Source organism: Engystomops pustulosus, chromosome 10 (genome assembly GCF_040894005.1).
Source record: "Engystomops pustulosus chromosome 10, aEngPut4.maternal, whole genome shotgun sequence".
In the NCBI taxonomy this organism is placed as follows: domain Eukaryota; kingdom Metazoa; phylum Chordata; class Amphibia; order Anura; family Leptodactylidae; genus Engystomops; species Engystomops pustulosus.
The window spans coordinates 40,129,860-40,155,458 of NC_092420.1; the positions used below are offsets into that span (position 1 = coordinate 40,129,860).

The 25,599-nt window shown below is 43.1% G+C and overlaps 1 protein-coding gene across 2 annotated transcripts in view; it reads left to right on the forward strand.

Moving 5' to 3' along the window:
- Positions 1-25,599, forward strand: part of SHISA8 (shisa family member 8) — a 170,731-nt gene that overhangs the window by 123,434 nt on the left and 21,698 nt on the right. The window contains exon 3 of one of the 2 annotated variants that reach the window (XM_072127055.1): positions 9,431-9,580. The exons of the other annotated variant lie outside the window; for it this stretch is intronic. Coding sequence (XP_071983156.1) covers positions 9,431-9,580 — 150 coding nt within the window. The remainder of the gene's footprint in view (positions 1-9,430; positions 9,581-25,599) is intronic. 2 annotated transcript variants of the gene reach the window in all.

Genomic DNA, 25,599 nt, shown 5'->3' on the forward strand with positions numbered 1-25,599 from the left:
ACACCACAACTAACCTAACTGTGCCCCACTTATATCATATATACCCCTTGGCCCACAGCTGACCACACTGTACCTCCTCCCCCCCCCCCACATACATCATATATATGCCTCACACCACAACTGACTACACTGTGCACCCAAAATCCATCATGCAGGGTATTTTATTAGGTAGGTCTCCCCCTTAGTAATTCATTAGACAAGGCTCTTCTTTAATACATCATTAGGTAGGCCCTCTCCTTAGGAATTTATTAGGCACAGGGGTAATTACATACACAGTGATGTCACAGCACAGGGGGTTAATACACAAATACAGACACATTGATAACACTGGGGTTCATACACACACAGTGATGTCAAAGAACAGGGGGCTGATACACACACAGTGATGTCCCAGCACACACAGGGGGTTAATATACACACAGTAATGTCACAGCACAGGGAGTTGATATACATAGTGATGTCACAGAACAGAAAGTTAATATACACAGTGATGTCCCAGCACAAGGGGTTAATACACACACATTGATGTCATAGCACAGGAGGTTAATACACACACAGTCATGTCACAGCACAGGGGAGTTAATATACACACAGAGAGAAGTTACAGCACAAACGTTATCAATAAGAAAATGCTGAAAACCATAACAATAACTGATGACAACCCCACACGACAATGCTTGCTCACTATGGATACTATGAAGATAACAATAAGCTGAGTGCTGTCTCACACTAGAAGGATAACCTTAAATACAATACTGATTTGACACAGGCAGAAGTGGCATCTATTACCTCACATGGGACATGTCTTCTCCTTAACCCCTTCCCGACATTTGACGTAATAGTACTGCATGGCGGGAGGTGCGTTCCCGCAAAATGCAGTATTATTACGTCAAGCTTCTGGCCCCGGCTCCTGAATGGAGCCGGGGCCAGAAGCTGCGGGTGTCAGCTATATATTATAGCCGACACCTGCCTCTAACACCCGATCGCGGGTGTTAACCCCTAACACGCTGCGGTCGCACTGACCGCGGCGTGTTAGAGGCATTTAAAGTTTAGTAAAACTGAATTGGACCCCCCCGCGGCGCTTACCGGGGGGAGGGGTCCGCTGCTCTGATCGCAGCCCCAGGACTGCCGGTGCCCGGGGCTGCAAGATCTTCATCCGGAAGCCGGGTCCCTGCCTTCTGTCAGGACCCGGCTGTAAGACACTGGGCATGCGCAGCATGCTCAGTGTCTTACATTACACAGTGCAATACATCTGTATTGCACTGTGTAACCTGTAAAAAAGCTTGAACAAGTGATCAGAAGATCACTTGTTCAAGTTTAGATGTCATTAACTGTAAAAAAAAGTAAAAAAAAAAAATAAAGGGTTTTTTTAAAATAAAAATAAATAAAAGAAAGTGAAAGTCCCCCCAAACACCACATTTCCCTGTACACAAGTAATAAAGTATAAAAAAACACTAAATCACAAAAAAACCCCACTTATTTGGTATCGCTGTGTCCGTAACAATCTGTACAATAAATCCTAAACATAATTGGACCCCCTTGGTGAACGTGGTAAAAAAAAAAAAACCAAAACTTGCCAAAAATTAAAACTTTTTATCAAATTGCTTTACAAAAAATGTTCTAAAAAGTTATCCGAAAAAGTTACAAGCACCAAAATGATACCAATGAAAAGAACAACTTGTCACGCAAAAAATAAGCTCACAACCAGCTCCGTCAACCAAAAAATACTATAGTTATGCTGCTATAAAAATGGAAATACTAAAACAAATGCAATTTTTTCTATTCTAGTTTTCCTTCAATAAAATTGGACAAATATAAAATAAACTATGTAAATGAGGTATCACCGTAATCGTAGTGATCCGTAGAATAAAGATAATATATTATTGTTATGCTACAGTGAACACCCCCCCCCAAAAAATGCTAAAAATCCAAAACAAGAATTGATGATTTTATTTTCCTCCACACGTAAAAAGTTAATAAAATTGCTTCAATAAGCTAAAAACCCACTAAAATGAAGGTTTTTTTTTTACAGTGCATCTCGTCTCGCAAAAAAATAAGCCCTTATGTGTCTAAATTGCTTAAAAAATAAATAAAGATTGAATAGCCTATTCCCAATGCGCGTTGTTATAGAACGGTGCGGCGGGTAGTGACTTGCCAACACGGTTCAGACACATTGATCGGGGCAAGATGGCGGCTGTTCCTGACAGCCATCCATCCTGCCCCATGGAACAGAAGGGTTACGTCCCCCCCTCATCAATTCAGACCAGCCAATAGCAGCTAATTTATTTATGACGTCAGTAATACCGGTCACTATGTTTGTAGACACGGTGATCGGTGCAGAGTGGCGGCTGTTCCAATTGTGCCTTGCGGTCCAGAGGGGTTTTGTTGCCCCCCTCTGTCCATGTTTGCCGCTATTGGCTGGTCGATTTGGTCCAGCCAAAAGCAGCAATATTCGTCACAATGGGCATCGCTAGGGTGAATAAGAGCAACACTTGGCGATAATTTCCCTACGAAAAACGAAGATATGGTACAAAAGCGCTGGCCATGCACATTGTTCAGATGATGCTGTACAACTCTTACGAGCTGTTCCAATGTGCAGGTCCTGCCGTATCATTTCTCCGTTTTCAAGAGGAAGATATTAGGAAACTAATATTGGGACAAGAAGGACGGGGCCCCAGTACCTCTGGTTTAGATGTTCCTGTGTTTTGCCAGGACAGCATTTTCCCGGTGAATTCTGCTGCTTGAGGTAGGACTCAATAAAAAGTCCATTCCAAAAGAGGAGTTAGGATGGACACTATATACTACTAAGAGACCTGCGACAACTCCAGAGTGACAAAAGTTTAGTTGGTCCCCTGGTATATTCTACCTCCTTATACACTAGACATTCACAATTCACGCCCAACCTTTTGTGAATTAATTTCGGTAAAATGAATAATTGTAACAACTGTTAGGTCAAGTTGCTCCCTATACCCCTCAATTATTTCATAAGGGGCGCCGCATAACGGGCACTGAACTTTCCAGAAATAATTGCAGGGTCACTTTTTGGATTCTTATCTGTTTTATACCACTAGGGTTCTCCAAATGCATGTCAAACATTTCTTTCAAATTTGGCTTCTAAAAGGCAAACCTCCCCCTTTCCTTTTACTGTGCTCCCATACAACATTTTATATACACACGTGGGGTACTTCTACACTCGAGAGAAATAGGTTTACACATTTTGGGGGGTTATTACATATTTTTATCCCTTGTGGCTATAAAAAATTAGGGGTAAAATTACCTTTATAGGAAAATTTTTACCTTTTTCCTATTTAAGTCCTAATTAAATCAAACACCTTTACGGACAAATTCACATATTACACCTTGCTAAATTCTCTAAGGGGTGTGCTTTCCAAAATGGTGAAACTTGTTGGGGTTCCCCTCTGTTTTGGTACCACTAGGGATCTCCAAATGCATCCTGACACATGTAAAGGATGATTGTCAAATCTGGCTTCTAAAAGGCCAAAGCCCCTTTTTCCCTTCTGAGCTTCACTGCATACCCATACAACACTTTATATGCAAAAGTGGTGCAGTTCTGTGCTTAGAAGAAATAGTTTTACACATTTATGGGGGTTATTTCATCTTTTATCCCTTGTGGCTTACAAAAATTTGGGGTAAAAGTGACTTTTTTGAGAAAATTTTCACCTTTTTCCTTTTTGGGGCCTAATTGAATCAAACACCTGTTGGGGCAAATACACAAATTACACCTTGCTAAACTCTCCAAGGGGTGTACTTTCCAAAATGGTGTCTCTTGTTGGGGCTTTCCTCTGTTTTGGTACCATTATGGCTCTCCAAATGCATCCTGTCACATGAAAACTTTTTCAGCCATATTTGCCCTCCAAAAACGAAACAACGCTCTTTCCATTCCAAGTGCCCCCCTGTGCCCGTACAGCAGGGTACAGTGACAAAATGGGTATTGGCATGCTCAGGAGGAATTGCCCTCAACATTGTAAAATGCATTTTCCTTTTTAACCCATTGTGAAGGTGCAAATTTTAGTGTTCAATGAATCTATAGTAAGATAAAATTACATTTCTGTAATTTCACTTTCATTTATCTTTCACCCTCATGAAACGTTCATAGGGTTAACAAAATTCCCAAAGGTTGTTTTGAATATTTTGAGGGGTGTAGTTTCTAAAATGGTGTCATTTGTGGGGGTTTCCTGTCATGTGGGCCTTATAAAGTCACTTCTAACTAAATTGACCCTCCAAAAGTAGGTTTTGATGATTTTCGTGAAAATCTGAAAAATTTCACCTAAAGTTATAAGCCTCCTAACATCCTAAAAAAGGAAAAGATGTTTGAAAAATGATGCCAAGTTAAAGCAGACATATGGAAAATGTTAGTTATCAAGTTATTTTAGTGATATGACCAACTTTCCAAAAAGTAGAAAATTTTGAATTCGGAAAACATAGTTTTTTTCAAAATGTTTGCAAAATTTCCATTTATTTCATAAATAAATACTAAAAACATTGATTAAATTTCTCAACCAGCATGAAGTACAATGTGTCACAAAAAACAATTTCAAAATCAACTGGATATGTTAAAGCGTTCCAAAGTTATAACCATTTATAGTGACACAAGGCAGATTTGAAAAAATGGGCCGTGTCAGGAAGGTGTAAAGTGGCTTCAGCGTTAAGGGGTTAAAGGGAACCTGTCACCAGGAGACCCATTTTTAGCACTCCCCCAGTACCCACAGAGCATAGTACATACACTGCCAAAGTGTTTTTGTATTAAAAATTGGTTTTACAGAAATAAAGATATGTTATTTTGTACCTTTCATTAGCATATGCTCTGTGACCAAGCAGTTGCCAATTGGGAGGGGCTGGAAAGGAGCAGTCCCCCTGCCCTTGGGAAACAGCTTCTCCATGTGACTTTTTCAAATATATGAATAATTCCCATCACTGGGCTTAGCGACGCCCCCTGCTCCTCTACAGCCAATCCCGAGTGTTGGGAGTTATTCATTTATTTGAAAAGGTCACATGTTTTCCAAGGGGGGGGGGGGGGAACTGCTCCTTTCCAGCCCTTCCCAATTGGCAACTGCCTAGTCACACAGCAGATGCTAATGAGAGCTACAATATAACATAACTTTTTTCTGTAAAACCAATTTTTTATACAAAAAGACTTTGGCAGTGTATGTACTATGCTCTGTGGGGACTGGGGGAGTGCTAAAAATAGGTCTCCTGGTGACAGGTTCCCTTTGAGGGCCAGAATCGAAGTAACTTATGCGTGAAGATTTTCCAACAGATGTCTTTAACTCCGTCAGCACATACCCCACACTGTGCAACTAAAAATGCCAGAGTTACTCAAAGAATATTGTCACCTGGATTCCAGAAATGTCCCACACTGTGCTCATAAAAATATATATATATATCTAAACTGACCACAATGTGCTCCTGCATAAAAAATACTGTACCCCTAATTTTATATGGTGCCCCCCAATAAATGACACAATATATGGTTCCTCCATGACTTAATTTCTATATTTTTCCCTTTAATTTACCTACTTATTACCCTTTCTAATATACCGGGGTGTCCCATGAATTTTAGATGCTGGCCCCCTCAAATAATTATTTAATATACTGCCCCCCCATTTATTTATTTAAAGGGAACCTGTCACCAGGGACCTCATTTTTATTAAAGAAAGGTTGTAGAAGGCCATCACACCTGCAGTGAAAATATGTCTTTCTGCCTTTTCTAAACATTTCTAGAGTACTTTAACCCTAAGTTGTCTGATTGACCCATCATCTACAGATATGGCAGTATAAGAGGATAAGAGTATAAGAGGATCTTCCATATTATCTTTTACATTGAGCAAATCGCACATTGTAATAGATCAGCAGGAATGAAACAGCCTTGTAAAGACTGTAAAGGCTGTGATGTCGATGGATTGTTACAATATGCAGCAAAACACCCTGTGAGCCCTCTTAATACATCTTAACAGCTCTATGCTGTAATAGCGTGGAGCGTTAAGGGATTACTATACTGGGCCATCTCATGTATTATGTATACTGGGCACAAATTCATTTTTTATATACTAGCCCTTAATTATTTAATTTACCGTGCTCCAAATAAACTTGGGGTATGGTCACAAGTACCTCTAGTGAAGGGTCCAGGCCATGGCCTGATCTCATTAGCGTTTCCAGTTAAACTAATGTGATTGCTCACTGCAAATGCTTTCGGGCCAAAGAATGAAAACACAGCGCTAGTGGTACATAATACTGCACCCTTATTATACTGGGCCCCTCTCATGAATCATTTTATATATTGGCCCTCAATTAATTAAAATAATGCCTCCCCTTATTTATTATACTGTCCCCGCACAGTTAATTATTTCATATGCTGCCCCCACCACAATTATTTCATATGCTGCCCCCCATATGTTGTCTTCCGTCCACAGTGCTCCACCTGAAGTAATAGTGCTTGAGGAGCCGTTTCGGGCGGCATCAAGCACTAATCAATCACGGCAAGAGCGTGCTGTCCTGATCAACGAAGACCCCCTGTCTTGCTGCTAGTTGTCGGCCAGGGACCATTGTCAAGCCAAGCAGGAACCTGGTCGTTGGCCTATTGGAACCTGGTCTATTGTAGTGCCAGGCTGGGGCCCCTGCGAAATGATCCGGATCGCAGGGCCCGGCACTAGTTCTCCTAGAGACCATTGATAATCTGGCTCTGGTTCTGGCTCTGGATCTGTGGGTTCTGAATCCACTAAATTCGGTAAGGACCCAAACTTTGCAGTTTCGGTTTGCTCCAAATTCTAGACCAAATTTTTTTCATTCGCTTTATTAAACAAAGTGAGATGAATTGTTTCATGTGATACAATAGAGTCAATTAGCAAAATAATCCTAATTGTATGCATCAGTTTTATACCATTAATAGGGTTTTAGATGGCAGTAGGGTCACCCTGGTGTAATACGTTGTTGTGACACTACATTATTTTGTGTCTGTATTCAAGGCACATCTGAGACCAGGGTTTGCATAGAACTAATAAATCAGTTTTTGCTAGGGGAGTGAGACCCCAACTAGGGAGCGAGTAATCTAAGGAGGGGGAAGGTTGTAGGTAGGAGGGGGATCAAGCGTCCACAGGGTGTGTCTAGGGCACATAGCTCAGCAACAAAAATAGCAGTGTATTTCAAAGCCTACATAAAAGGAGACAAACCCAGGGATTTTCTGAAATCGAGCCGTGGCCCCTAAGGCTTTATATGTTGTTCAGTGGTGTGGTGAGAATCCCCTGTGAGCGCTTCCATCCTATGTAGCAGCGAAATCTCAGAGAGGAGATCAGAGCTAGATGGGACCCTGGTAGCTATCCACAGGCGTAGTATCAATATCCTGGCTGCTATCAACAGAAACCCCAGCAGTAATCATCTAGCCTTGTGTGTTGGCATCAGGAGCATGTTTAGCAAAAGAGTAGCGGGTTAATCATTTAGTGCCTGTTAGGGTCCAGATGAGATTTATGACCCTGGACCAGTGGGGTATCAACAAGGGGCATTCCCACCATATGTGGGTCATAGTTCCTGGGGCTTGTCTGCATCGCGAATATTCATTGGGGCATGAGGGGTAAATTCTGATAAGTTTCACAGGGATCCAGTACCAGTGTGAGAGTATTTTAAAGCTATTTTCTTGAGCCCTGACTGAAAGAGACAATTTATGGCATAACTCGGAGGATTTGGACCATTCCTCTTCAGTGAAAGACTTACCAAGTTCTAGCTCACAGATTTTAACATAAGGTAAATTGGACAAAGGCCATTTGTCCAGTAGCAGGTCAGCGATTGAGTGGGGAATTGAAGTCTGTCATTTGCACAGCTGTTCAAAAGGAGTCAGGGCACTGCAGAGATTCAGAGTTCCCTTATTGGCATTGTAGGAAGGAGGCCTGAATCGCTTGGTAAAGGTCAGCGTCTTGTCTCGTCTCGTCTCAGGGGTGTCAGGAAATCAGTGACAGCCTGGGGGCAAATCTGGGTTGTCCACCACCGGAGTCAATGGACCACCTGAGGTAAACAATGACATTGGCATCACCCATGCACTTGAGTAGTTTTTGGATTTGGGCCATCACATATGGCATTTTGGCTAAATGGTGACCGTGAGTCATGTAAGTGGATGTCCATGGCAGTATGGTCAAAGGGGCGGGGAATAGTATGTTCTCGAGTGTAAGCCAGGGCTTTCCCTTCCAGCATGAAACCATTCCAGGATGCAAGTAAGTACCGCTGCAGTGTAGTATGCTTGGCAAACCTAAACCCCCTTGTTTTTTCTGCATATTAGAGTCAGTCTAGACATTCTGAGGGGAAGAGGATGTCCAAAGAAATAGATTTTCAAGTTTTTGTAGTTTCCCAAAAAACTTCCCAGGTAGAGCAAGAGAGATAGTTTAAAACAGGTAAAGTATTCTTGGTAATACTGTAATTTTAATGCAACTTAGTCACCCGATCCACGTCAGTTGCTTCGCGGTCCAATTATTCAGGTGACCCTGTAGCTATTGTAGAAATTGTCAATAATTACGGGTGAATGTCGTATTGAGGTCAACTGGGATCCGAATGCCTAAATAGACTATGTCTTCAGTGGACCAGCAGAAGGGGTAGTAGTTTTTTAGGGTGGTAGTTGTAGTAGGGGATAGAAATATCCCCATAGCTACACATTTGGTAATGTTGACTTTATCATTACTGTAAAAGCCAAAAGGCATTTAGTGTTTCCATCAGAGGCAGGAGAGATGTTTCAGGATCAGTTATGTATAGCAAAACATTGGGGCAGATTTACTTACCCAGTCCATTCGCGATCCAGTGGCGCGTTCTCTGGGGAGGATTCGGGTTCTGCCGGGATCCACCAAGGTAGTTCCTCCGACGTCCACCAGGTGTCGCTGCTGCGCTGAAGTTCATCGGAGTGCACTGAAATTCATTGTCCTATCGTGGGTGCAGGTAAGCGCATGTCAAGCAACACTTTTTTTAATGTTAAATGCGGCGGTTTTTCCGAATCCGTCGGGTTTTCGTACGGCCACGCCCCCCCCCCCATTTCCGTCACGTGCATGCCAGGGAAAATCGGCGCAAATTGGAAATTTTCGGATAACCCGCCGGAAAAACGCGATTCAGGCCTTTAGTAAACGACCCCCATTGTCTGCAAGTGCTGAGCATTTCTATGTAAGTTTGCCTAGGTTAATTCCTGAGAAGGCGTTATTTCAAGACAATATTTATTAACATTCCTGATTATTTAAAAACTGACCATTAATATTAATTAATTCAACCATTAACATGTAGTTGTAAACCCCTTAATACCACCCTTTATAACATTACTAATTCACTATCAAGGCTTATTAGTTAGTGTACTCAGCTAGTCAAGAAACTGGACATTTTCTGTAGTAAGATAAAATTGTGCATGTGCTTTGTAATTAATGTTTTAATTAATGTCTCATTCCAATAGATCACTCAAACTTCAACAATGTGGGTTTGAACTCACATTTGGTACCCCAAATCGGTTTGTCACTAGCTCATAACAACCGAGCACAGTTGATTTCTGGGATCCCTTTGCAAGACCAAGAGTTCTCTAAAAATGCCTCAATAAAAACATCCGGTAAGTGTTTAGCAGAAAATATGTAAGTTTCATAGACAAAATCAAAATAATATTGCATTTGGAGGTTTGCATCATATTTAAAGGGGTTTGTTCACGAAAGAAAGTTCTCAGTTTTAATAAAGATAATTTTTAACCCCCTTACTTTACAATTTTACTCGGTTTTACAGACGGTCCCCTACTTAAGAACACCTGACTTACATACGACCCCTAGTTACAAACGGACCTCTGGATATTGCTAATTTACTGTACTTTAGCCATGGACTACAATAAACAGCTATAACAGTTATCACTGGTGTCTATAATGAAGCTTTAATGTTAATCCTGGTTCTAATGACAATCCAACATTTTTAAAATCCAATTGTCACAGAGACCAAAAAAATTTGGCTGGGGGTTACAATGATAAAGTATACAGTTCCGACTTACATACAAATTCAACTTAAGAACAAACCTTCATATCTTGTATGTAACCTGGGGACTGCATGTATTCCTGTTTAAGCTCCTAGCAGAGTCTGGGTGGGGACTCTCTAAGTAGACACTTCATGATTCCTCTGTGCTATGAGATGCTGAGTGGTGACAACGTACTTTGAATATCAGGGTCCAGGGTTTATCTACAGTTTTATTCAGCTTCTGAACATTCTACTAGTATCTGACACATAGAAAACAGAGATGAGACAGATCAGAGATGAGGGATGATGAGATCTTTGAGATATATATATAAAACATAATGACACTATCAGCTCTGCTGACTCACCTATAAAATCCACAGGAAGTGCACAATGACACTATCAGCTCTGCTATCAGCTCTGCTGACTCACCTATAAAACCCACAGGAAGTGCCTGTGTCTGCGCTGGTCTTGTAATGCAGGGGGAGGAGAAGCAGGAGGAAGAGAGCACTGCAGTGTCCAGATAAGAGAAACTATCCATGAGAAGAATCTGACCATAGTCAGAAGATTTACGGTTGTATCCAGGGTCAACCAAAATTGTATACACCAGTACTGATAGAGACAGGTTGGAATTATATTTGTGAAACGTTGTTAATAACATGGAATTGGAAAATGTGTTATTTTATTTTCCTGAGTATATTTAAGAGTCTTTTCTTTATGGGGATACCGCTTTAAAGATAAACCGTATTATGGTTTTAGCCACTTAAAATGATGAATTACATACTAAGAATTTATACTTTTTAAAAGTTTGCTTTCTGTATTGTTTCATGTGTAAAACAATAACATTTATTAATGAGAATGGGGGTGCGACCTGGCATCCTCACGGATTAGTTGTTTCAAATTATGGACAGAGTTGCATGCAGACCACTCCATCCGAAGTGAAGCTGGCTACCCAGGCATAATTAAAATAAGCAACACAAAGACTTGTGTAATATAAAAGGCAAAATCACATCACCAAATTCTTTCCTTTGGCAAAACATTCACATGCGAGCACACGGTGGGATCATAGAACATAGGCACTTGCTCCCTCTCTCCCTCCTTTCACCTGCTCATATCTGAGCCGCATTTCCCATATGTCTACTTTACATTTTCATAGTTTTTTAAATGTCTGGATAATTTATCACATGGCTTACAAATCATATATCGCTTTTTTGCATTTTCAGAATTGACTATTTTGGGGATAAATACGTTTTTTAATGAAATTTTAAATATTTAGCATTAAAAAACCCTAATCCACCCATTTTTAAACCACCCCTCAAACTATCAGAAACAGCTTTTAGGAAGATTGTTAACCCCTTGAGATCTACATAGTAATTAAATAAAAATGGAGGTGAAATTTAAAAATTTTGTCGGTTATACCTTCATTTAGCCCTAAAATTTACACATTTCCAAAAGATAAAGAGAAAACCCATTTTACAATTTGTGCGAAGAAGATATAATATGGGGCTACTCTACTAACCTTCCTACCAGATGAGGTCAAAAATCTGTGCTACTGGAGTGGTCTAGATTATCTTTAGACAGAGAAAATGGGCGCACAGCGAGGTGTAGAAGGGAAGGAGCACCCTGCAGCTGTCATTGGCCCCTTTTGTAGGATATAAAATTTTAGCTGTTTTGTTATTGGGGGCCATATGGCGGCACTTTTTTGCGGGATGAGATGCTTTTTTCAGTGTTATTTTGGGGTTGGTATCCACCATTGTTGAAAATTTATGAACTTTTTTTTTTGAGGGCAGGAGTAGAAAAGCATCAATTCTGTACTGGATTTTTTACAGTTTTTTTTTTATGTTCACTGTATAGCCTAATAACCATGTTATCTGTTATTGCGCGGATACCATACTTGAATATTTTTTCTTCTGTTTTACAAAATTTGCCAAATAAAACCCTAATGTGGGGAAAAAAAAATCAATCATTTTTGCATCACGGTCTTCCAAGTGGCATAACATTTTTACTTTTTTGACTACAGAGCTGGTTTATAGCTTTTTTTTTGCGGGACATGTTGTACTTTTCAACATTATTATTCTGGAGTACATATGTTTTTTGATTACTTTTTATTGCATGTTTCGTGGGATTAAATAGGTAAAAAATCATAATTTTTGGCGGGTTTTTAACAGTTTTTTTAGGGCGTTCATCGTGCGGGTTCAGTAATTATTTACTTTTATTCTACGGATTGCTACGGATGCGCTGATACTATATATGTGGTTTGTGTTAAGATTTAGACTTTTTTTGTGCGTTAGATGTCTTTTTATATGTTATGGGGCTTAAATAAATTAATAAAAATGCCCCTTTTTACTTTTTTATTAGTTCCACCACGTGATATGAACAAGCACTCATCTGATTTTGTGTTTATGATAATATCCTGCAATACTGACGTATTGCGGGGTATTAGCTGTGTCAGCCTATGCATACGCATAAGCCTGACATATATACACAATGCCAAGAAAACAAAAATAATGAACCCTCAAGGCATACTAAATGTTTTTGCTGACTATCATGGCTCCCTGTATAACCTGGTGCAGGGCCCCAGTATCCCACAGCATGTAGAGAGTAATCATGGGTGCTCACCCGTGCCCCTCTGCAAACGCCAGTGCGGCACTTGTGCTGCTTGCCCCTTCCCACTCCTGGGCCTCGGGCCGTGCGTGCGCGTCCCTGTCTCCAGAAAATTTAAAGGGCCAGCGCACTGTTAATTGGCCCTGTCCATTTCCCAGAATTCTATATAAACTTGCCTCTCCCTGCACACCCTGCCGGATCTTCGTACCTTGTGCCTTAGAGAAAGCTTTGTTACTAGGCCCTGCGCTGTTATTTCTGATTTCCTGTTGCGACCCCGGTTCTGTTCCTGACTACGCTTCTCTGCTGCATGCCTTGACCTATTGCTACTCTGATCCCGTGCTACCCATCCTGCCTGTCCCCGACTAAGATTCTGCGTAACATCTCTGTACCTTGCCTTGGCTGCCACTGCAGACAAAGTAGCACCTATGGAACGACCTGGTGGTACCACGCCGCAGCAAGTCCAACCCGCTTTGCGACGGGCTCTGGTGAAAACCTGGTGCCACTGAGATTCCGGTCCCGAGTTTCGGCTTACGTCATCATGTCCGGTGGTCCAGTGGGTCCACTACCCCTGGAGCCTGACAGAGCAACGTTTGCAAGTTTTTAAAGTGCCTTAACCTTCCCAAATTGTTCTCAGCAAAATTCACCACCATGTCATCCCCATTCACCCTTCAAAAGCTCTGTAAAGCAATTTTTAACCGGTTAAGGACCGGGCCCTTTCCCGTTTTTTCATTTCCATTTTTCACTCCCCACCTTCAAAAATCTATAACTTTTTTATTTTTACACGTAAAAAGCTATGTGACAGCTCGTTTTTTGCGTAACAAATTGCACTTCATAGTGATCGCATCGAATATTCCATGCCATGTACTAGTAAGCGGGAAAAAATTCCAAATGCAGTGAAAATGGTGAAAAAACGCATTTGTGTCGTATTCTTGTGGGCTTGGATATTACGGCTTTCACTTCACGCCACAAATGACGCATCTAATTTATTCTTTGGGTCAGTACGATTACAGGGATACCAAATTTGTATAGGTTTTATAATGTTTTCATATATTTAAAAAAATTAAAACCTCATGAACAAAAATTTTTTTTTTATTTTGCCGTCTTCTTGTGCTTATAACTTTTCCATACTTCGTTGTACGGAGTTGAGGGTGGTGTCATCTTTTGCAACTTTTGATGAAGTTTTCAATGATATTATTTTTAGGACTGTACGGCCTTTTGATCACGTTTTATAGAATTTTTAAATGGCAAAAAAGTGCCAGTTTTGAATTTGGACGCGATTTTCCGTTACGGGGTTAAACGCAGTGAAAAACCGTTATTATATTTTGATAGATCAGGCATTTTCGGACGCGGCGATACCTAATGTGTTTATGATTTTTACTGCTTATTTATATTTATATCAGTTCTAGGGAAAGGGGGGTGATTAGAATTTTTAGGTTTTTTTATTATAATTTTTTTTTTTATTAACTTTTTTTTAATTTTTATTTTTACTATTTTTCAGACTCCCTAGGGTACTTTAACCCTAGGTTGTCTGATCGATCCAACCATATACTGCCATACTACAGTATGGCAGTATATGGGGATTTTACTCCTCATACATTACAATGTGCTGATAGCACATTGTAATGAATGGGTTAACCCGAAGTAGCTTCGGGTCTTCGTGAGACCCAAGGCTACCATGGCGACGGATCACCGCTCCCCGATGACGTCACGGGGAGCGGCGATCCTCGGAAAGCTGCCGGCGGCGATCAGCAAGAAAACACCCGCGATCGGTGCCGGCACCGATGGTAAGCCTTACTGGTTACTGGTAAGCCTTTGCTGCAATATGCAGCAGAGACTTACCGGCTATGGAGAGGGCTCGGCCCTCGCGAACTGGTTAAATACCCAGGCCTCGATGGGCTGTGCAATGAGTATATTAACCTCTTTGGGATTAAGCCATTTTAGAGCTTCAGGACCAAGCACAATTTGGTTTAACAGATTTGTTATGGGTCACTATTTATTTGTTATAAAGTTAGAACGTTTTAATTACCCAGGTGGTTTTGAGATTATTTTATTGTGACTTCATTATGTTGTACTTCATGTTAGTGGTACAATTTGGTTGATAGGTCTTGGATTTATTAATTTAAAAAAATATCAATTTTTAGATTTCTAAATGTTATGTCCCATGTAGCACCCAAATTGGTTACAAATCAACATTTACCATAAATCCACTTTATGTTGCCATCATTTTTTGAAATGTTATAATATTTTATTAGGACATTAGGAGACATTCTAATTTCAGAGCAATATTCCATGAAAATTTAAAAATAAATTATTTTAGAGGTCATTTCATATTTATAAGGGTTTTACAAGTTTCATTTTTAGAATTTTGCCCACAAATCATCCCATTTTTTAAAACTGCACCCCTCAAACCATTCAAAAATGCCTTTGGTAAGTTTGTAAACCTTTTAATTGCCAGCTTTTCTTCCATATTTTCTCTTGTATTTCTCGTCTCCTCATTAGTACAACGGACTTCATAAGTGCCAATGTTACACAGTGTACATCTAAATTATGGCTGGTGGGGACTGAGGTGTATGTTACATTGGACTGCGTGTCTGGTGCGGGCTGAGTTGTATGTTACATGGGACTGCATGGCTGGTGTGGCTGAGGTTGTGGTTGTATGTAGTTGTGTTACTGGGGCCGAGGCGATTGTATGTAGCTGTGTGACTGGGGCCGAGGCGGTTGTATGTAGCTGCGCGACTGGGGGCGAGGCGGCTGTATGTAGCTGTGCGACTGGGGGCGAGGCGGCTGTATGTAGCTGTGCGACTGGGGGCGAGGCGGCTGTATGTAGCTGTGCGACTGGGGGCGAGGCGGCTGTATGTAGCTGTGCGACTGGGGGCGAGGCGGCTGTATGTAGCTGTGCGACTGGGGGCGAGGCGGCTGTATGTAGCTGTGCGACTGGGGGCGAGGCGGCTGTATGTAGCTGTGCGACTGGGGGCGAGGCGGCTGTATGTAGCTGTGCGACTGGGGGCGAGGCGGCTGTATGTAGCTGTGCGACTGGGGGCGAGGCGGCTGTATGTAGCTGTGTGACTGGGGGCGAGGCGGCTGTATGTAGCTGTGCGACTGGGGGCGAGGCGGCTGTATGTAGCTGTGTGACTGGGGGCGAGGCGGCTGTATGTAGCTGTGTGACTGGGGGCGAGGCGGCTGTATGTAGCTGTGTGACTGGGGGCGAGGCGGCTGTATGTAGCTGTGTGACTGGGGGCGAGGCGGCTGTATGTAGCTGTGTGACTGGGGGCGAGGCGGCTGTATGTAGCTGTGTGACTGGGGGCGAGGCGGCTGTATGTAGCTGTGTGACTGGGGGCGAGGCGGCTGTATGTAGCTGTGTGACTGGGGGCGAGGCGGCTGTATGTAGCTGTGTGACTGGGGGCGAGGCGGCTGTATGTAGCTGTGTGACTGGGGGCGAGGCGGCTGTATGTAGCTGTGTGACTGGGGGCGAGGCGGCTGTATGTAGCTGTGTGACTGGGGGCGAGGCGGCTGTATGTAGCTGTGTGACTGGGGGCGAGGCGGCTGTATGTAGCTGTGTGACTGGGGGCGAGGCGGCTGTATGTAGCTGTGTGACTGGGGGCGAGGCGGCTGTATGTAGCTGTGTGACTGGGGGCGAGGCGGCTGTATGTAGCTGTGTGACTGGGGGCGAGGCGGCTGTATGTAGCTGTGTGACTGGGGGCGAGGCGGCTGTATGTAGCTGTGTGACTGGGGGCGAGGCGGCTGTATGTAGCTGTGTGACTGGGGGCGAGGCGGCTGTATGTAGCTGTGTGACTGGGGGCGAGGCGGCTGTATGTAGCTGTGTGACTGGGGGCGAGGCGGCTGTATGTAGCTGTGTGACTGGGGGCGAGGCGGCTGTATGTAGCTGTGTGACTGGGGGCGAGGCGGCTGTATGTAGCTGTGTGACTGGGGGCGAGGCGGCTGTATGTAGCTGTGTGACTGGGGGCGAGGCGGCTGTATGTAGCTGTGTGACTGGGGGCGAGGCGGCTGTATGTAGCTGTGTGACTGGGGGCGAGGCGGCTGTATGTAGCTGTGTGACTGGGGGCGAGGCGGCTGTATGTAGCTGTGTGACTGGGGGCGAGGCGGCTGTATGTAGCTGTGTGACTGGGGGCGAGGCGGCTGTATGTAGCTGTGTGACTGGGGGCGAGGCGGCTGTATGTAGCTGTGTGACTGGGGGCGAGGCGGCTGTATGTAGCTGTGTGACTGGGGGCGAGGCGGCTGTATGTAGCTGTGTGACTGGGGGCGAGGCGGCTGTATGTAGCTGTGTGACTGGGGGCGAGGAGGCTGTATGTAGCTGTGTGACTGGGGGCGAGGAGGCTGTATGTAGCTGTGTGACTGGGGGCGAGGCGGCTGTATGTAGCTGTGTGACTGGGGGCGAGGAGGCTGTATGTAGCTGTGTGACTGGGTCCGAGGCGGCTGTATGTAGCTGTGTGACTGGGTCCGAGGCGGCTGTATGTAGCTGTGTGACTGGGGCCGAGGCGGCTGTATTTAGCTTTGTGACTGGGGCCGAGGCGGCTGTATTTAGCTTTGTGACTGGGGCCGAGGCGGCTGTATGTAGCTGTGTGGCTGGGGCCGAGACGGCTGTATGTAGCTGTGTGACTGGGGCCGAGGTGGCTGTATGTAGCTGTGTGGCTGGGGCCGAGGCGGTTAAATGTAGCTGTGTGACTCGGGATGAGGCGGCTGCATGTAGATGTGTTACTGGGGATGAGGCGGCTGTATGTAGCTGTGTTACTGGGGATGAGGCGGCTGTATGTAGCTGTGTTACTGGGGATGAGGCAGCTGTGTTACTGGGGATGAGGCAGCTGTGTTACTGGGGATGAGGCGGCTGTATGTAGCTGTGTTACTGGGGATGAGGAGGCTGTATGTAGCTGTGTTACTGGGGATGAGGAGGCTGTATGTAGCTGTGTTACTGGGGATGAGGAGGCTGTATGTAGCTGTGTTACTGGGGATGAGGAGGCTGTATGTAGCTGTGTTACTGGGGATGAGGAGGCTGTATGTAGCTGTGTTACTGGGGATGAGGAGGCTGTATGTAGCTGTGTTACTGGGGATGAGGAGGCTGTATGTAGCTGTGTTACTGGGGGCGAGGTGGCTGTATGTAGCGTTGGCTGTATGTAGTTGTGTTACTAGCGGGCGAGGCGTCTGTATGTAGCTGTGTTACTGGGAGGCGAGGCGGCTATATGTAGCTGTGTTACTGGGGGCTGGGCGGCTGTATGTAGAAGTGTGACTGCTGTAATAGTGGATAGTGAGCAGGAGGACGTGTATGCACGCTACACTCAGTGGGGGCCTCCACCAGATTTTGTGCCCAGGGACCCCCACTGACCTTAATCTGGCCCTATCAGAGTAATTTGACCAATTACTGTGAGGGACTGGTGAGGATCCAGCGGTCATGGTCTACATTGGCACCAATGACAAAATAAGAGCTAGGTGAAAGGTCCTTTAAAAATAATTTCATGGTGCTTGGGAGACTCAGATAGATCCCTTACAGGAGTTCTGAATGTTATCAGCACCTTTGAATACTATTCTTGATTTACTATTTATTGGGACAAGATAGTCCTACTCCCCCTCCTGAGGATCCTTAAACTCTAAGCCCTTTACAGGTGGCGTCTCGGATCAAATACTTAGGGGTAGTAGTGACTCATCAGCCAAAGTACTATATAAAACGATCATTTTGAACTGTTGCACTCTCAATTTCTTGTAAAATTTGATAGTGTAAATTGCCACTCTGTCCAGTGGCCAGAGGGAATTCAATTAAGAAGGTCCTGATGCCACAACTCTTACAAATTTTTAAATAATTATCCAATCTAGATAGTACTTATTTTCATAGAAATCAGGGTATGCTCCGTAAATTGATTTGCAAAGGCCAACATGCACTCATTAGCTTAGAAACTATTCAGCGAAGCAAAGAGGAGGAGGGTTTTGCGATCCCCAACCCATGGTTGTATATTTTAGCCTCCCAAGCTCAACACTTTGCTGGTTGGGGGAAACCAGATGGGATAAATTTGGTAGGTAGACTTATTACACCATGGACAGGGTACAAGCCAATTTTGGCCCACATTAGTTCTGATTGGAAAGATTTGGAAGTGAAAACTATTCTAGGTATCTCCAGTTTTACTTCTTATAGTCCTATTTGGCAAAATCTCGCTCTCCCAGAGATCTTTTGTCTGGAGGGCTTCTCCCATGGGAGGCTAAGGGTGTTATAACTATAGATGACCAAAGCTCTAATGGTATATGTAAAACATTTGAAGAATTGTGCACTACCTACCAACTCCCACAGGCGTGGTATTATCAATATTTGCAGTGTATAACACGCAAATTAGGACAGCTCCTGTTACGACATGGCCAAGTTTAGCCCCAAATAGAGCATTATTGTCCGCTACTACCAAAGCATTGATTTCCTTTTTGTATGTGGTGTTACAGTGCTAACTGTAAAAGGGATATTGGACCTATTACAGATGAACAATTGTCATATATTCTAGAATTCTAGTGAGTCCCACAGCAGGTCTCACCTTGTCATGCTACTGAAAGCATATAATAAATCATCTCAGTTATTTTTCCTTATAGGGGTTCATGAGGACTCAAACAGATGTCAGCTGGAAGTGGTGGGGATCCTGCACATGATTGGGGAGTGTAGGAAACTGGAAACCCTCTGGACGGGTGTAGTGGAACTACTGTAGTGGTAGAGTATTCTCTGTCTCAATACTAGCGACACCTTTCTCCTGTTTGCTGGGAGTACTGTATATAGAAAATGTAATGGAACCCAACACTATAGGGATCCAACGCTCCCTCTATCAAGTTAAGAAACTAATCGTTGCACATTGGATAAAGCCTAGACTTCCTCCGGTGAGAGAATATGGTGATGGAATGAATAATGTAATAAGACTGGAATATGGATCATATCTGAAACCAAACTGTATAGTTAAATTTGAAAAATATGTGGAACATTGCAACTTCTATTACAGCTTTATTTTGAGCCTGCAGTACCAACTCTCTCTGGCTAGTTAAGTATCTATTTAGTGTTTATGGTGGTTAATACTTCTTAGGTACAATACTTTAGGGCGATTCGTCCCCGACTCTGGGATGACAGAGGTAGGGGGAGAGGGGTTATGGTACTTCTTTGTTCTGGTATTGTATACTGTACAAATTTGTAAGAATGCTATGACATGGGCCTCATGTGTCTTATCTTTAAAATAAATAATAATAAGCTCAAGGCAAGGGACTTAAATGTAGTTTTCTCTAAAATACTGTCTGTACCACGTGCCATACCAGAAAGGCAGTTGGAGATTAGGAAGGTAAATAAGTTGCTCAAAAGTTTGTGTATGAAGTAGAGGTTTGGGTTTATGGAGAACTGGGCTGACTTTGCTGTCGGCTACAGTGTCTACAGCAGGGATAGACTGCATCTCAATAGGCAGGGTGCAGCTGTTTTTGGGGGTAAAAGTCGGAGGAGCGTTTAAACTAGAGACCTGTTGGGAGGCTGACTACACTTGTACAGAACAAGACAGAAGGAGATAGGGAAAGTAAAGCTGGCTAGGGGTTCCTCCTCTGGTCATGTTTACAGTCACAGGCTTACCTTTGGCCGCCAAGTGCGGCCATGTTCCAGCTCTCTTAAGTCGCGGACAGCGTCTCTCTCTCCTTCTTAAAGGTACAAGGCGTTTCCAAGCTAGGCTGTCCCTATCAGCGTGCACCTGCAGCCTGTATAGCTACTTCCGTTTCTGTTTGTATGCTGCTGCCTCAACTCCGGACTGATTGACTTTCAGGTAGGACTTCTAAGGCATTAACTGTAAAAATATTCTCAAAAACTAAAGCACCCCAAAAAAATGGGACATTTTCACAAATATTCTAAAAAGGAATGTGAAAAACAAATACCATTTGGGAAAAAGCAAAGGAGAAACAAGAAAAAGCCCATGTGGTGAACAAGAACTGTAAGGCGAGAAATATAAGAAAGATAAGGCGTTTAAGGTGCTAAAACATGAAGGTAGCAATGAGGCATTACATCATTATAGCGAGAAAAATAAATTCTGTAAAAAAAGATAAAGGCAGCAAAAATATAGACTGGAAGAAATATTGCCAAGCACAGTAAAAGATAACTCAAATTGATTTTTCAAGTATAAATGACAAGAAACTAAAAACTGAGAGTGTGGACCCACACTTTTGTACTGTGATACCATTATTTTTAATATTTAAAAATTTATTAAGGACAGGTTCTGTTACACTGGCCTGGCGCATAGTGAGTTTAACTTCTGCTGGGGGGGGATATTTGAGGGGTTTATTAGAGATGCTATCCTGGAGTATGTCACTGTACATAACCTTATAACCCAGTATCAGCATGGGTTTATGAGGGACTAGTCCTGTCAAACTAATCTGATCAGCTTCTATGAGGTGGTAAGTTCTAAACTGGAGCTGGGGGGGGGGGGGCTGTGGATGTCAAAGCATTTTCATACAGTGCCACATAAAAGATTGGTACATAAAATGAGACTGGGACTAGGTGAAAATTTGTGTATTTAGGTAAGCAAATGGCTGAGTGATAGAAAACAGAGGGTCGTCGTTAATGGCACATTGTCAGATTGCGTTAAAGTTACCAGTGGGGTGCAACTACACAGAGTAAATAATACAGAGGGGAATAGTATAACATTACAGAGGGTTTTGTGGAAAGTGGAGGCCTGGGCTGACAAATGGCAGTTAATGTTTAATATAGATAAATGTGAGGTTATGCATTTTGGTCAGGGAAGTGAAAATTATAATTGTGTGTTAAATGATAAATCTCTTGGTAAAACTGACAGAGAACTTAATTTTAGTGATTAATGCCAGGCATCTGCTGCTAAAGCAAAAACAGTTATGGGATATATCAAGAGAAGCATAGACTCATGATAAGGACATAGTTTTGCCCTAGTCAGACCATACATGGAATATTGTGTACAGTTTTGGGCACCATTGTATAAAAAGGACATCGAAGAACTGGAATGGATGCAGAGGAGAGCAACAAAGATTATTACGGGAATTGGGGGACTAGAATCCAACGGTTATTCAGCTTAGAAAAAAAGTGAGGGGAGCCCTCATTACAATGTACAAATACCTGAATGGGCAGTACAGAGATCTATTCAAAGATCTTTCATACCTAAGCCTATGACCAGAACAAGTGGGCATCTTCTTCGCCTAGATAAGGCAGTTCTACCATCGCCTTAGGTAAAGGTTCTTTATTGAGACTATGGAACACCCTGCCACAAGATGTTGTAATGGCTGATAATTTGACCTATGTGAAGAGAGGCGTGTATTGGAATAAAAGTTTTCGTCAACACAATTTACATTTACATTTTCTTTTTCACACAGTGAAAGATACAAGATGAGAAGATACAATTTTTAGATTTAGAAATCATCAAGGAAAAAGACCACCTCTGCACAAAGACTATTATAAAGACACTAACTGTGACAGCTACGTAGAATCAAAAGTCGGCCATTATAAACCATGTTCAAACAACATATCAAAAGATCAATGGAAGCAGTAAAGAGTAACCATCATTTAAAAAACACTTTTCTTATGTTGTAGGGCATGCAATTTAAAGCGCTTCTGCAATTGAATTAGTTTCCAGAATATTGCTCCTTTCACTGCTATTTAGCAGACTTCATCCTGCTATAAGCCTCTGTCAGCGATCCCTCAGATTGCTGTTGCTATGCACATCCCTCTAACTGTGCTGAACACGAATTGAGAATGTACATGCCACCTCCCTTTCACGTTGCACTGCTCTGTTCAGCTCATCAGTCATGTGCTGCCAGGAGCCCTAACTAATGTTATAAGAAAATACCTCTCCTTATATACCCTCAGCTTTCCCTGCACCAGTAGTTAAACAAATAATGCATCAGAAGCTGCAGCTTTCCTACACAGTCTTCTCCTCTCCCATTCACCTCACACTCAGCAGGAGGAAATCGCAGACTGAGAGGCACAGAGTACATTATCACTGCTCTCTGTCACGGGTGCTCCCGCGAACCGTGTCCTTTGTGTGCCCCCACTGCAGCCCCGCCATCTTTCTTACCTCTACCGGATCCTGCTCTTCCCCGGACTGCCGTGGGCATGCTTCCCCACCTCCTAGGGCACACGCGCGCGGTGGCTGGTGAAAATTTAAAGGGCCAGCGCACCACTTATTGGTGCACTGGCTGAAAACCTTCACTTTATAATCCAGCACCTCCCTTCCTGCGCTGCCGGATCTTAGCCTAAGAGAAAGCTTCCAAGCGAGAATTCCTGCGTTCCTGTGTATAGCTGCATTCCGGTGTATTCCTGCATTCCTGTGTTCCATGTTACCCGAGTTCCTCCGTGTTTCTGTGTGCCTGTCTGCCGCCTGCCCTGACCACGAGATTGTCTTCCGCTAAGGTACCTCGACCGCACCTGCCACCGCAGGCTAGACGCACCTGGGAACGACCTGGTGGTATCCTGCCGCAGCAAGTTCCAACCCGCTTTGCGGCAGGCTCTGGTGAAAACAAGGTGCCACTTAGACTCCGGTCCCAGGTGTCAGCTAGTTCCATCTCCCGCGGTGGTCCAGAGGATCCACTGATCCTGACACTCTCCCTCTCCTCTCATGAGTCTCCAATCTGCCCCATGTGCTGTGCAGCAGTTTTAGATACAATAGATAAAAAGATACAATATATAGATATATACAATACAATAGATATTGAAGGAAAAAGCAGCAGTCTGGAGAGACTTCAGATGTCTGAAAAAACAGTCTACATATACTCCATATTTAAGGTTTTGGCTCTGAGCCTTTTTCAAGCAATATGACAATTGTTTGGGGCGGAATTTATACACACAATAAGAGATCACATGATCAATTTAGGAACACCTACTCATTAATATACATAAAAAAGTGATAAAACAATGTGTAATTGGACTAAAAACAATATTTTAGATATGTCGATTTAAAATATACAACACCATAGAGAGATATACAAAGATATACAAAGTGACCAACTATTGTTTTGTGCCTCATACCTCATACCTCATGCCTAATATACCCAATATATCTCACAATACATTTCATTATTCTAAAATCTCTTAAAGTGCATCAAGTGTGTCACCAACATGCTGTGATTAATAACATAACATCCCCTGATCGTTTCTAATGCAAATCAACATCACTGGAATATAGCATGTAGGCATTGTAAACTAGTGTCACTGAACTGCAAGCTGTACTGCAAAACTGGAAGTGGTGTCACTGGACTGCAAAACCAGAAGTGATGTCAGCAGCACATCAGACTGCTACAGCAACCATATAATGGATAGATTAACTCATCTATTGCATGAATCAGACAGAAATATACATGTAAAGGACAATAATATTAACAAAAGGTCTCCAAAGGAGCTTAGTAATCATGGACCTGCAGGTTACCACTATATGACAAAAAAAAAAAAAAAGTGATAAAACAAAGAATCCATATTATACACAGGATAGGACCCCATATATTGGAGGGCATACTGCATCCCAGAAAACCATAAAAGGGACAATGTCTCCCACAATAGTGTAACAAAATTGCCCTTATAGACCACCCCCATTATCCCTGGTCCCAATGCATAAAATGCTACTGCCAGATACGAATATTGAACAGTATAAAGGATAATGTCAAGGTGGTATATACATTTACCAAACGATGTGTAATCATATTACAAAGAAAGGCAAAGATATGTAAAAAAAAAAAAAAGATATGTATTGCTGAAATCCCTCAACAGTCAATGCTTAATATAACCTTGCAAGAAGGAAGTGGTAAGATGATGTTACAATGGCTTCAATATAATAAGAAAACATTCTAGAAAAAGAAAAAATATTATCAAATGTCACAAAATAGCTCACACATTACATAAAGTCAATACCCTTGCATAAGCCTTTCAACTGGGAGATTGATATCGAAGCATGTCTAAGCATCCCAAGAAAGTGATTTTCAGTTTATCTCATCCAGTGCGTTAGGTCATATGAGATAATGCTCAGGCCAATAACTCAGAGAATTCCCCTGAAAAAAATGTATCCCCTGGTAATGTGTTAGCTACCATTGAGCATGACATCATTGCTAATTGTCATGATTTGGCACCCAAAAACACACCTGTGGATAGATTGCTTGTACCCTTCAATCTTTGCCGCAGGGTACTGCAGGGGGTTCATGGTACTGTGCTAGTGGAACACCCTGGTGTTGCTGATAACAAGTGTCTTTTAGCCAAGTCTTATTGGTGGCCAATATGGTCACAGGATGTTTGTGATTTTGTAGCTGCATGTAAGGCATTTGCCAGCTCTAACACATCTCCCCTCAAGTTAGACCATCGCCTTCCTTGCAACATCTAGTTGTCCCTCAGCAAGACTTTGGCATGGATGTTACAGTACCCTCCCTTTTATATGTCTGGCGAGTGCGGCTTAGGTAGAGTTAATTTTCCTTTGTGTTTTGCATGTGTGGACTGTGGTTTAGTTTGTTTGTAAAGAACTTACTACGATATTCTGTGTGCATAATTCTTCCAGCGAACTACTATGGTGAATGGTAGCAATGAGGGAAGAAAAACACAAGGGTGCTGGTCTGAAAAGCTTATTCTTATTAGAGGATCTACAGAATTGTCCCAGTTTGTGGAGAGAAGTGTCATGGCCGCCCCCACGATCCTCGATATGGATCGCGGGTACACCCGTTTCCTTCCATGTGGCGCAGCAACCAGCTGGCCGCCATGCTTCCACCGCTTCCAGGCTTGCCTCCGGCAGGCCAAGGGCCGCTCCACACGCCCGCCGTGCTTCCACCGCTTCCAAGCTCGCCTACGGTCACTGTGCTTCCACCGCTTCCAAGCTCGCCTACGGCTGGCCAAGAGCCACTCCAGCCTCCGGCAGTACTACTTGCAGGGGAGTCAATGCAAGAGTACAAAGTTCTACTCATAGCCAAAGGATGTTCCAGACGTCCCCAGGATTACCTCGGCCTCTCTCGTTCCAAACACCTCGTCTGTATTTGTCCTGTCCTTGGGGTCTTGGGAGTGACCTCCAGTGGTGTCCTTACATTGTCTCCTAG